General features: G+C 42.2%; 1 protein-coding gene across 6 annotated transcripts in view; it reads right to left on the bottom strand.

Moving 5' to 3' along the window:
* CCDC171 (coiled-coil domain containing 171) overlaps window positions 1-14,273 on the bottom strand; it is a 432,482-nt gene that overhangs the window by 289,376 nt on the left and 128,833 nt on the right. For all 6 annotated transcript variants that reach the window (XM_090038740.1, XM_090038741.1, XM_090038744.1 and 3 more), the window contains 3 exons: window positions 11,083-11,283; window positions 8,856-9,023; window positions 6,789-6,977 (listed from right to left, as the gene is read on the bottom strand). In XM_090038740.1, the coding sequence (XP_089894866.1) occupies window positions 6,789-6,977; window positions 8,856-9,023; window positions 11,083-11,283 (558 nt within the window). The remainder of the gene's footprint in view (window positions 1-6,788; window positions 6,978-8,855; window positions 9,024-11,082; window positions 11,284-14,273) is intronic.

The raw sequence follows: 14,273 nt of genomic DNA, 5'->3' as shown, positions 1-14,273 counted from the left end.
CAAGCAGACATTTCATAGATTTTATAGACATTTGGGTTGGAAGGGACCCCGGAGGATCATCAAGTCCAGCCCCCTACCCCAAGGGCAGGAAGTCAGCAGGGATCATGGGATCCCAGCAAGACAAACATCCAAACGTGTCTTGAAGGCATTCAAAGCAGTGCTTAAACCGCCTCCAGTGGCAGTCTATTCCAAACCCTGGAAGCTTGGACAATTAAGAAGTTTTTCCTTATGTCTGAATCAGTTGCAGCAGAGTTTGTGACCATTCCATCTGGTTATCCCTTGGGGCACTCTGGTGAACAGACGTTCCCCCAGATCCTGATGAGCACCCCGATAAACTTATATGTGGCCACCAGATCACTCCTGAGCCTGCGCTTTTCTAGGCTGAAGAGTCCCATGGCTCTCGGCCTCCCATTATAAGGTCTGTTTTCCTGACCTCTGATCATGAGAATGGCTCTCCTGTGCACTCTCTCAAACTTCTCCACATCCTTTTTAAATTGAGAAGCCCAAAACTGGACGCAGTACTCCGGCTGCGGCCTCACCAAGGCTGAGTACAACGGGAGAATGACATCCCAAGATTTTCTTGAGAAGCATCTATGGATGCAAGTCAGTGTTTTGTTTGCTTTACTAGCCACAGAATCACACTGAAGGCTCATGTTCATCTTGTAGTCAATCATGACCCCCAAGTCCCTTTCCCTTCCCTGACCAGCATAGCACTGCCGAGCCTATAAGCACGTTGCAGGTTTTTCCTCCCAAGGTGGAGAACCTTGCATCTTTCAGTGTTAAACACCATCAGGTTCTCCTCTGCCTATTTCATGAGCCTGTCAAGATCTGCCTGGATCACACTCCTGTCCTCAGGTGTGGATGCTTTACCTCAGAGTTTGGTGTTGTCCGCAAACTTGGCAAGTCCACATCACTGATGAAGATGTTAAAGAGTATGGGCCCTAGGACAGAGCCTTGAGGGACCCCGCTGGTCACAGGGCACCATGACGATTGACATCCATCAACCACCACCCCCTGGGTCCTGTCACGGAGCCAATTCTCCAGCCAGAGGACCGTGGTGAGGTCAAGGCTGCAGTTAGCCAGTTTTGCCAAAAGGTGATCATGGGATACCAGATGGAAGGCTTGTTTTAAAGTCAAGATATATGACATCAATCTCTTACCCCTTGTCCAGGTGATAGGTCACCTGCTTGTAAAAGGAGGTAAGGTTAGTCAAGCAAGACCTACCCGCAACAAACCCATGCTGGGTATCCCTCCAGATATTGCCATCAGCTAGTCTGTTAAGGATGGCCTCTTTGATAACCTTTTCCAAGACCTTCCTCAAGATAGAGGTCAGGCTGATGGGCCTGTATTTTGCCAGATCTACTTTCCTCCCTTTTTTGAAGATAGGCACAACACTGGCCTTCTTCCAATCATCAGGCACTTTGCAAGAGCACTAGGAGTTCTCAAAGATCCATGCCAGGGGCTGAGCTATGATGCTAGCCAGTTCCTTGAGTACATTCATTTCTAGTGGTGGAAATCTTCCCAGGAAAGGGAGTGTACATGCACTCATTCTACAGCTGCCCCCTCTGCCCTATACTCCACACCTTCCCCAGACCAGGGTATTGTCAATCTGGGGAAGGTATGGGGACCAGTGACTGTTCCACTTCTCCCATTGCCTGGGGGGAATGGAAGAGCAGGGGAAAGACGAGGGGGGCAAATGGGCTGGCAGGGGGGGTTACAGACTGTGATGGCCAGAACCAAAGAAATTAAAAAGCAATAAATATGTGCTTCTTGGGAGACATTTGGAACTTTTGTCGAGTATGAAGCTTGTATTTTTGTAACCCGCAGATGTAACTTGTAACTGTTTGTGGAACTGACTAGGCCTCAAAGACAAAGCTCTAGCTGTGAAATTAGCTGACCTAATAGTTCTTTCTCGCTCAGAATTTAGCCTTGATGACGATAAAAACTGGATTCAACTGCCCAGCTTATCTAGTACATTTCAAAAAGGACATCTCAAAAAAGCACAGTCAGAGAGTTTTGAAAGGGCTGGATTTAGGCAGGGTAATGTTAATTTTAAACCTGAAGATGTTGTGTTGCAATTTGCTTATTGGATAAACCCAAGCTTGGGCAGTAACTTATTATAATAATTTCTAACACCTTTTAACCCCATAGGATAACAGCTATAAAGCAATATTATGAATAGCTATATAACTAAACAAATTACCATAATTAGAATATAAAAGAACACACACATCATAGTAACTCTTGGGAAGGATGGAACAGAAGGGTCACTGCTGTCCCATATCCCACGGATATCTCTTACTCCTTGTGAGAGTGAGAACCAGATCCTGACTGAGGGGCTTCCACCGGTATCCTTCGAGCAGCCCAGTTCAGAGACGTCTGACTTCACTTGATTCAACTTGCCATGCATCTTCTAACCGAGGGACTACCAATAAGTTACTAACCAAGTGGGAATTCTTGGTTAATTTCTTTATCTGTTTTATTATCACTGCCAATTTTAATCTGTATTGTTATGTTGTCTGCGTATTAGCTTAACCTTTTTATTAACTATTATATATGCAAACTATATCTTTTGTTGTCATAAGTAAAATTCATTCTTTTTTGTAAGTGAAACTTGCCATTTCTTTCCTTTCCAACATCACCTTCTCGATCCTGAACCAAAAAGCCCAGTGGCCAATAAAGTTGCAGTGCTTAGTCAGTCTGCAACTAAATTGATATACTCACAGTGCCCAGCTGGCCTGTGACAAGAGAGGCAGGTGGGTTTAGCAGATGGGGATCTTCAGGAGTAGGCAGGGTCCACACCAGAGACTGGGGGATCAGGGAGCGAGTGGAGTCTGCAGGGGGAGGAGGGTTCATAGAGTCCAGAAAAGTTTGGTGAGATCAGGGGGCTCACAGAAGTCTGAAGGTGGGTTTGGGGAGGACTGTGGACATTCTTTCCTCAATTTTAGCCCTCCACCCCTCAGACAAACCAACTCCTCTCCACTAGTGAACCAACGCCCCCCCTTGCCCAATGCTCCCCATCATTGAGCAACAAATGGTCATGTACAAGCATTCATTTCTAGCACTGGAAAATTTCCATCACTAAAAATTACTCTGGAAGAAGGAGCATTACAAGCATTAAGTCTGCATCTGCCACCTTTCCTCTGCTCCCTTCACCTTCCTGAGACCATGGTGATTCCAGTCTGGGGAGCTGCTCCTCTTCTCCCATTCCTGGTGGGACTGGAACAGTGATAGCAAAGCCTCACTAACTCCTTATACCAGAATCCCCAGTGTGAGGAGTGGGAAGTGTGCTTATGATGCTGTGGCCTCCATTCAGGTCTCAGTACCCAGAAGCCAAGAGGATGGTACAGTGCAGATGCTCCCCATTTCCACACCAACTCCTTGTGCAGACTAGGATAACCTTGGTTTCTGAAAAGAATGGGAACTTTTCCTCAAGTTTCTACACTTCCTTGCTCACTGGAGCAGTTAAGCTGCAGGGAACACACAAATGTTAGTTTTCCTGGAAGAAAGCATCCTGGGAGCAACTTCAACCAGGCTGGAGTTGGGTTATTTTTCTCCCAGAAACAACGTTCTTGGTTTGAGGGAAGTGGTGTGAATGCTTGTGTACTTGTGGTTTCTACCAGGAGAACAGCAATTCTCTCAGTAGAGATGCAACACTTCTGCATGGCCAATATATTGAAAAAGAAAGGTGTAATGGTTAGTGACAGGAAAGCAAATACAAGGATGTGGGCTCTAATCCTGCTTTTTCTAATGACCTGGTTTTTCTAATCAGGGAGAATTATGTAACACTTGTCCCTAATAATATTTCCATAGGTGCCAACACTGTGGATGTTCCAGGGCACAAGCACCCGCCCAAAAAAATTAGCAGAAGCTCAGCACCCAAAAGTCATGCTTGCAGACATTAAAAATAAACAAACAAAAAACTATGTTTTATCAGAAACAGCAGCATGTTACTTCAACATGGCTCTGCAGTGCCTGTAAAGATTGGCAGGGCTGCAGCAGGGCTTTTTGGCACTTTTAGCTAAAGCTGATTCAGCCAGATATTAGATAAAAGCACCAAAAGAGCCCCACTAAAGTGCCCAATATTTACAGATGCTGGAGAGCCGAGTGGAAATAATGTGCTGCCTCTTTTGTTCATGAACAGGGCTTGGCACAGGAACACACTCAGTTTAATATAAAGAGCTGTTTTTGTTTGTTTGTTTGTTTTTTTAAACATCTGCAAGCACCCTCAGGCAAAAATCAAAGTCAGCACCTATGAATACTTCCATATGTTTCAGGGACTCTTATAAGTCTACATTTATTAACAATATTAAAAGTAACCTTTACCTCCTTGGATGGAAGATCTTCTACAAGATCAAAAAATAAGCTACATTTTTCTTATAGAATCAGCAGTATGCTTTACTTCATGCCATTGCTAGCTACCAGTGTGCATCTTTAAAAAAGTAATTCAGTATATTTTCTCCATGCAAATAAAATGTTAAGAGGCTAGCATTTATCACTGAGATATACCAAGAAGTATATAGAAGTATGTCCAGATTCTCAAACATGTTAGATTAAATTCAAGTCCAGCTCCAATTCACCTTAAATTGGCTGCAAATATAATGGTACAAAAGCAGAATTAACAGCAAATCCCCATTCACTATCTTCTGGTTCACAAATGCTCTTCGATATGTGTAGTCATTTTTACTTTGGCAAAATAAATGTAAAATAAGATGTCACTCTGTTTGGATAAGGGTTAGATCCAACCCACACAAGTGTAAGTGACTAAAGGAAGGGAAAGGCAGTGACAAAATGAGGCAGCTTGACTGTTAGAAATCAAGAAGACAGACATTATACCTTGCAATTCTCTTCCTGATGACCCCTACACACACATAGGCAGGACAAGAAAAAGAGGAGATCGTGAGTTTGGTTTCATGCAGTGTTCCCCAAACTTCTAAAAAGTTGATATCTCTGGAAAATGAAATTAATCATACCCCCCTTTTCAACCCTACCATGTTAATACAATATTATAGGAAGAAAGAACAAGAAGGAAAGTGCAGAGTGAATTACAATGCAGTATTTCTATTCCTTGGCTTCGACCCTTTTTCCCCATGCTCATCATGAAGGCAGCCTTCCTTCACACACCAAAGGCAAATTATAAGCCTGTTTCATGTAAAATTTGCTCAAAATATGCAATCCATGTCTTGCATTGTAAGTGTTACATATGCTTTACAGAGATCATTTCTTCACCTGTGAAATGTGGTCACATCTGAATGAAACATTATAAGCTTTCTGTGCCAGAAAAACGGCATGACTTTTCAGCCAGGATAACATTCCAATTGTCATTGAAAGGAGATCTCAGGCAAATTAAAAATGGAATATAGGCAGGCAAGAAGACAGGGAAGAGTTTTGCTTCAGGAGCAAGCATGGACAAAGTACTGTCTAAATTAAAATAAAACCATCTTGCATTATTTAAATCATACTAGAAATAAAAGTCAGGATGATTATACAGGGAAATATTTTTTTCCAAAACCGTATCGATTTCGTTATAGTAAGTTGACTAATGCAGCACATAGAGGAGGACTGCAACAGGATCACAGGTGGTTGCACAAGGGATGAAGTGATGCAAAGGCCTTTACCATCAGGCATGGTTTGCATTCTGGTGTACAGGAACCCAATGCGAACACAGCTGAGGTAGTGCAGGAACTGCAGGGATTACTTACGAAATGAGACTGTTACATTAGAGGACTACAGGATGCTACAGGAACAGGAATACACCAGCCACAGGGAAAGCCCATGTGAAGCTTTAAAAACTACTTTTTAAATTGGAAATGTACATATAATCACTGCTGTGGACCCAAAATAAAATTCAAACTGAATACAGTTTTTAAGATGGTATCCATGTCATTGTGGTCACCCTTTAAATCACTTACAAGGGATCAACTAACGGTTATTATGAAACTGTTTTGTCTAAAGAACATACTTTAATCACAAAAATGCCTTAAAGAAAAAAAAACAAATTTTTCAAAACCTAAAAGGAAGCAAATGTACTGTATTTTTGATCCAGCAAGATGCAAATTGTGGTTACCGGTAACATAACAGGTTTTGTTTCGTATAAGTCTGGAGTCCAGTGGGGATGTGGAGTGGCATTTAAGTGCAATAGCAGTTCAGTATGGACAGGTTTTATTTGTTGGGATAAGACATCTATTTCTTAACCCAACAATCTATAACCTTTCATAACCATTAGATTTCCAGAAATATCAAGGGATGGTAACAGAACTGTTCTAGACTCATTCAGAGCATATAACTTGGGGTACTGACTTTGTCTTTCTATAGGACCTCCAATAATGGAAGTCTCATGTTACTTAAATATTACTAGTGCTACTGCTAACTTTGTTCCCAGGCTCAGAATTTATATAGCTAATTTCTATCTAGAATAAATTTAAATGATTGTTACTGTACAAAACTCTCAAAAAGGGATAACATACTGAAAAAGTAGCTAGTACTTAATAAATAATTAAATAAATGTTTTCACCTTATAATTTTCACCTCTTAAAAATAATTATCAAAAGGGAAATAAAACTGCAGGACTTGATTATGCAAAGCATGCCAGGAATGTTTTAACTGAAAGTCATGCATTTCCTAAACTATGTAATGTTAACAGGAAAATAATCTTTTTTTCCCCCCAAGAGACATACTGAAATCCCCAGAGAACTTAAAATTATTTGGAACAAAAAGTATTGAAATAATATACTAATTATATAAAGAAAAAACCTGAAGTTCATAGCTGTTTGGCACAAGTACCGTACCCGTGCCCTTGCCTGAACTTCCCCAAGGAGTCCAGAGTACTGCTGCTCCAACTCCTTTTTCTGTCTCTGCCAACAGCTTTCTTGTGCTTTCATCTGTTCAGCCATTTTGTTAAAAGTGTCTTCCTGTGTCTGCTGAAGCTCCTTCATGGTATCAGACTTATTCTTACAAATATATTCTAGATGAGTTATCTGCATGAGAGAGATTAAAAAAAAAAAAAAACACTTCTCAAACAAAAATGCCCTTTTACATTCATTTTAAATCCTAATTTAAACACAAAATCTTTTTGATCTAAGACCTTGATTATTTCTTTTTCCAGATAGCTTAGTAAAAAATTAAAAAGCTATACATATCACTAGTCTGTTGCTTCAAATCGCTCTTTAAAACCTAATTCTTCAAAAGAAATCCAACTTACGCTGATCTCATCAATATAATCCTCTCTAGAACCTTCCTAAGCAGAGAGACTGTCTTATTTGCTTTAAAAAGTTGGTAATGAAATTATATTATTGTTATATAATTAATAAGCCCCATGCAATAATAATATGGCATGTTAAATTATAATGAAAGTCAGAGTTTACATTTTTATATCACATTTTATTTGAAAACCAAAGTATTCTTCACATTTGCTGAGTACTAAAACAATTTAAGAGAGCTTTAGAGTTGCCTCTTTTCCCAGACAAGCTGTTAATTTTATGGTGCATTTCAATGTGCAATTTAAGGGCTATACTCAGTGGTCAGGGCTTTAGCCCTGCAATTTCCACTAAAACTAAATGGAGTTATGCATCAAATAAAAGAACACATTCCCATATTTTTCCAATACACTATCTAAAGATATGGTCCCTATTTCTTTCAATGTATACCACAAAACTACAAAAGAAAGTCTGTTCTATACAATTATAATGCCACTCATAATACTGTTGGAAAAATTCTAAGCTGATAAACATGAAGTATCATAAAACCCTGGCTGTCCAATCCCAAAAACTGCACTGAATACCCTGTTTAACTCCCCTCCCCCCACACAAACTACAAGTAATTTTCATTTAGTTTTTTTTCCCTTCTGAGAAGACAAAGGAAGCATTTCCTCTGCCTCCAGCCTGCATTATCTACAACTGTTACCTACCAAACCCCTTTAGTACTTTCCATTGACTGCTGGGATATTTACTAATAGGGGCAGAGGCAAAATGATTAGCTGTAAGCAACCCTGTTCCTGAACTTGAGCCAAGAGAGCATTCATAACTCTAACAGATGAGAAACTTATGAAATAGTTTTTCTCTTCCTATCCCTCAAGAGTATGTCAGTGCAGCCAAGATCTGGAATCTTTCTGCTAGACCACAGGAACACAGAGCTGACCTGATCAATGGAGCCAGAACATGAACAGAGATCCTAAGGAGTGGCATGTGTTAGTCTGCTGAGCCAGTTTAAGTTATTGGGAAAAAACAGGTTTAACAAATGTGTTTCTTTTGGACAGGCTTAGCTTTATGAAATATTAAGGCATCCATAAAAGTATACCATTCCCCCTTGAACAAATATTTACATTTTTAAATACATAAAGGTTCTTAGAAATGCACTCTGTTATATTCTGGAATACAAATGCCCTAACCAAAAAAAAATGGGGGGGAAGGGGGAGGAAGGGGTTCCGAATATCTCTGGCTCTCAAGCAAATATTTTTTAAATGATGTTCTGGGGGTAACTGTATTTTGTTTCTGTCTTATGCTAAAATAAAGAGTTGGTTTATTAGTGTAAATGACTAAGTTCTTTGAATTGCTTCATCAGTAAGATTAATTTATTTTCTTTTAATTAGGTCCCTATGGCTAATACTGGCTAGTAGTATTAGCATGTCCTGCACAGAAAGTGGAGCTTAGAGACTTCATACAGACTTCAGTCACATTTACATGCCCACAGCAATGGCATCAAACTGAGTTGTAGACAAGCCATAATTAATGGTACTGAATTATTAACATCCAAATTCTTTTTGAAATAAGATGAATGTCAGTCCCTTTTAATGATACTGTGATGTGGACAAATGTCACTGAATTTAATAGAGGTATCTGGTGCCTAAGGACAGTTACCTTCTCATTAGCCCTGTTGAGGTCTAAGATCAGGGCATCAACATTCTCCTGTAAGACTGCACAAAGCTCAGGCCAGGAGAATTTATCCAGCATGCCTCCTGGTTGTTTTATAAGCACACAGCCTGCTACCAAATGCTGATATAGAGTGTGAAGGAAGGTTAGCTTCTCCTGTGAGACAAAAAAAAGAAAAGATTAACCGATGTATATAAATATTGTTAGAATCGAAAAAGAAATAATCAGACATACAATTGTGTATGAAATACACAGACCTTAAATTCACTTATTTTGAAATTTTGTTTCTATTTCAATAGGACTGCTCTCACAATGTGCTCAAAAATATTAAAATCATAATGTAGAGGGGGGAAAAACAGTTTAAAGCTAACTTAATTAGATACATTATATAAAATACATAGGGTCCAATCTTACAGTCTTCATTATACTCCTCAAGCTATGTCCTTTTTGCTTAAGCTGTGATAAACTAAGCATGATAATCATTTGTCTGGTATGAAAAAGGATACCAGAGATACCAAGATCCAGAATCAATTCACACATGTTGAACCCAACCACAAAGCTTGTAGACATGCTGAATTTACAATACACCACTTGTTACAGTATACACTATAACCTGTACTATGAACACTTTTTTTTCTGATCTGAAATTCTGTATTATACCAGCTTCCAATATTTAAGCATAACTAAACATACAGAAGGTGTAATTTTGTAATTACTAATTACTAAAAAGAAAGCTAATTGGCAAGGCAGCATAAAATTTGTTCATACAAACATCAGAATTATACTATCAGAACTACAAGACTATGAGACCTTAAGAAACAGTCTTCACAGACTGATTCTGACCAAACACGCGTTCAATAGGCTTTTAAAATCATCAATTCAAACCAAAAGTTTGATTCTGACTTCACAATGCTTTCATACTACAATCTACTGACTGACTTACTCAAGTTAATCCTTAACAACTTTAAGTCAACAATCAAAGATAGTTTCAAAACCCAAACTAGGGCCTTTATTCAAGAGTCCAGACAACCACGTGAAAGGCCCTATCATGTTCAATGGAAGTGGAACAAATCTCAAGTCAAGAAACTGCAAGAGATGTTGCAAAGTTCTGACAAAATTTTGGGCTTTTTCAATTATGTATAGGTGTACTTTGTGTCTTGTCTCTTGAATGATTTTAAGCAACGAGTCATGAACAAAAATGCTACCGACTAATATTTTTTTTGCCAAGGATAATTCAATATGTCGCCATTGTGACCTTCTTGCTTGGGCTGTGATAAACCAAGCATGATAATCATCCATTTGGCATGAAAAAAATCCCAAGACAAAATCAGTTCACACATGTTAAACCCAACCACAATGCTGTAGACATGCTGACTTTACAGTACAGTCAGGCTTCTAGTTTCCTTTGCTTTAATCACTATCTGATGTGTATAACAATTCCAACTGCTTCATGTGGACACAATTTAAATCCCAGACTGTAAAGGGGGTGGAAAGAATGTTTCCTTTTTACTTAGTTGGCATTCAAGTTCAGATTTGCTGGAATAATGAGCTCAATATGCAGGACAACTGTGATAAAGAACATGGTTGATTATTGCTAATGCAGAACTACTTTACTGGCGAAAATTAAAGCAGGAAAACTATATTAAGATCAGTAAAGAATGAGAGGAGGCAGTTAGATTTTGAAATAAATCCCCACAAAGCAATTACTACATGCAGTATGACACTATCAGCTAATATGCAAAAAACAGGTAACTAGTTTTGTAATGGGCAGGCAAAATTATCTTAATACCATGTTTGTTATTGTCTTGGTTGCTCCTGGAATCAGTAGTTAGTTATTAGCTATGGGATTATAATGCTGAACACATCTTCCAAATGCAAAAACGTATATTTACTTTCAACTAAGATTTACAAAAAGAACTGACCCCAGGCCTGATATTTTAAATAAATGCATTTGCCCTAAACTTTTTTTCTTGTTTAAGATGTAGAAAACCCATAAGGGTTAAACTGTTACCTGATTTATAAAATGAAACTCAAGAGAAATGTGATGCTTGAAAAATGTGTAGATACTAAATACATATTTCAAAATATGCATCTTAAAATCATATATTGGGGATAAATCTGTTAAGACTAAAAGCAACCATCTGAGGTATGGAAATGTGTAAAACTAAGATTAAATAAAGGCTCCTTTTGACAGTCATCTTGTCTCTGGTAATACCTCTGTATCCTTCTGGTAAGCCCTGGTAAGCTTCTGGATTTCGTTTTCAGATTCTGTGGCACGCACTTTCTCTTTCTCCCAGCAGTGCAGTACATTCTGTAGTTCCATTTTTAAAGTGCCTATTAAAGACTCTCTGTCTGCACACTTAGTGCGCAAATGATTTAACTCTTTATTGGCATCAGTCAGGTTATTCCGAGCTTCCTGAAGAAGACAGATACAAACAGAAAGGTTTATAACAACTTTATCTTATGTTACCTCAATCAGTAATCTTGGAAAGAAATCTCTATACTGACATCTAAAATAAACCATCTACTCTTTCTGAACATAGAATGAAATGCCAAATTTGATAACCACTTCCTTTACAGTTAGGAAGTAGAGTGGAGCAGAGTAGAAAGCAGATCCTGTAAGATTATTCATTTTCTTTTTACTCCCTCACCAAGGCCAAAGAGTCCTTCCTTCTGACACTCACAACTGGGCTTTCCCCACCCTTAAAGGGGGCTTAGATCCTTTCAGCTGAAAATTCAAACATGAAGCAAGCAAGTCAGCTTGTAGGAACAGTCAGGAACTGGATTGCCTTAAGGACTGGTGAAAGAACCTTTTCCTTTTCACCTAGGCTAGGGACAGACATTACACATAAACTGGTTTAAGTGATTAGAAACTGGTTTCAATTTGTAACAGAACAGATGTTCAGTGCACATAATCCCGTTTCAAAATGGCCAAAACTGATTTAACCAATTGATCTCAAACCAGTTTATGCAACGTCTGTCCCAGGCCCCTTCCTGATTTAAGTTAAACTAGAGTCCTCCAGCATCCCAGCATGCTCTCTGAGTTGTGCTCTCTGTTCCAGAGAGCAGGGCTGGCCCCACCCTTCTGCTCCCTAGCCCAAAGGACAGGATGTGGCAAGACACTGGCCAGCATGGTCCCATTAAGGCAAAGTGGGCAGGGAGGGGGGTTAATGCTTCCCTCCTTCTCCACTGCAGCGAGGGTCTGTGCATCTGCCAGGAAGCGGGGGGTGGGGGCGGTGCAACAGTGGCCCCTGAGGCTGGCAGACTCCAGCTGCAGGGCAGAAGGGACGGAGGGAGGAATTAACCCTTCTCCCTTCACCTTAATGAGGCCTTATGCTGGGACAGCATCTGGCCACATCCCCACCAATGGAGCAGTAAGGGATTGGAAGGGACACAAGTACCCTGTAAATATCAGAGTGCCTAGGAGAGGGTTTATTCCCCCCACCTCCCTTCCCTGTCCCACTGGCAAGGACCATAACCCTTCTGACATGGCCCCATTAAGGCTAAGGGGGAAGAGAAGGGATTCATTCCCCCCACACTGGGGGGACTGCAGTTGGGGCAAAGTAGGGCTTTGCATAGCTTCGGGTGGCTTTTCAATTTGGAGGAGATTCGGCTCAATTCTGTGGCCGAATCTCCGAATCCAAATCAAACCGGGGACCAATTTAAAGGTCTGAATCAATTTAAAGCTCTCCAAATCTTTGGCAAAGATTCAGAGAGCTTTGATGATTCAGACAGTCCCTGGTGGCTGCAGCAAGGAGCTGGAGACACTCCAAGCTGGTAAGTACTAGGGGAAGGGAGGGAGGGCTGGGGGAGGGGACCATGGGGGGACTCCTGCCAGCCCCCCCAACCCTGGAACCTCTGTTCCATGCTGGGGGGGGGGACTCTTACTGCTCCTCCCCCTCTTCCCCCCAGAGTGTGTGTGGGGGCTCTGTGTGGCACTGAAGGGGGCTGCACTTCCTCCTTCCCCCCACCACTGGGGGGATGACTCCGGGGGGGAACTCTTTCCCCTGCTCCCCACACTGGGAGCCTGCTGCCCAACCAGCCACCAGCTGCGCACACCAGGCCTGGTTGTGCTTACTGACAGACTTCAGGCTCCCCATCACTGAGCTGCAGTTGCTTGGGGTGGCCCCAGCCCCACCATGCAGCTGCCTTGGCTAGCCCAGGCCATATGAATGGGGCCACATGAATGGGGCCACCCAGCAGCTGCGGCTCAGTTACAGCTGCTCCCTACACTCCAGCTGGCCAAAGCCAGGCAGAGCTGCACAGAGTCCCCTTCCCAGCCCTGTAGTGGTGAAGCAGGGGGAAGTGTCCCCCCAGCATTGAACAGAGCCCCTCTCCCTGCCCCCCATGGTCAGGGCCAGGCAGCCTTGCATAGAGCCCTTCTGACCACCCTGCAGTGCCAGGGGAAGAGCAAAGGAAAGAGTCCCCCTCCAGGGTCAGGCCAGGAAGCCCTGCACAGAGCCCCCCTCCCCACCCCATGGGGATTGTGGGCGGGGGGGAGCAGGAAGGGGAAGAATTCCCCCACAGCACCAAAAAGAGTCCCCCTCCCTGCCCCATGGCACTGGGGGGGATGGAGGACGGGGAATAGTTCCCTTCTGGTGCCAGGCAGCACTGCATGTCTGGTTTGCTCCCAGCTGTCAGGGAGCCACTGGGGTAGACAGAGTTCTTCCCTGCTCCTCCTCCCCCACCACAGCAGTTTGGCCATGCTTCCTCTTCCCCCACCCTCTGAATCCTGCAGGCCAAGGCTGGGGTCTCCTCGGTCTTACTCAGCCATGCCCCCCCTCCTCAGCCATGCCCCCCCCACCCCAGCTCAGCTTCCCTGTGGAAGGGAAGGGGTGCTCTAGTGCCCCCAGGCTTCTGGCCTGAGTCACTGCAGGCATGTGCCTGCATTTCTGGAATGAAAAGTGAATATCTATCCCAAGGGGGGGCAATTATTTTGGATGGAGGGCTGTTTACCAAGTTCTGGCAAGCTGTCAAGCGCTGCATGGGTAGCCCTGCCCCTTAACAGATGCCCCGCCCCCTGGTTGCCATCTTGTGACTGGAAATCCCACCCCTAACCCCTGACTTTTGTCGCCAGAAGTCCCTCCCCTTCCCCTGTAAGTACTCCTTTCAGCAAAGGGTTTTACCATCTCGGAACCAGAAAAATATCAAACTATATTCTAAAAAGCAAACTTCTACAACATTCATTAATTTGATTTCAAAAAATATTTTTGTCCTGATTTATATGTGTTCGTGTAGTGTACACAGAGGTGACTGCACAATAGGTTTGTGGGGCTGTGGGGGTGTGTGTGGATATGTGGGGTGTGGGTGGGCATGGGGGAAAGGGTGGCTGGGGTTTGTGTATGGCAAAGTGAGTGGAGGTATGGGTACATGTGTATGGTGGGGTGTGTGTGTGGGAGTCACCCA

Source organism: Crocodylus siamensis, chromosome 3, assembly GCF_052110815.1.
Source record: "Crocodylus siamensis isolate JL-2025a chromosome 3, ASM5211081v1, whole genome shotgun sequence".
NCBI classification, from domain to species: Eukaryota; Metazoa; Chordata; order Crocodylia; family Crocodylidae; genus Crocodylus; species Crocodylus siamensis.
This window is presented reverse-complemented; position numbering and strand designations above follow the sequence as displayed.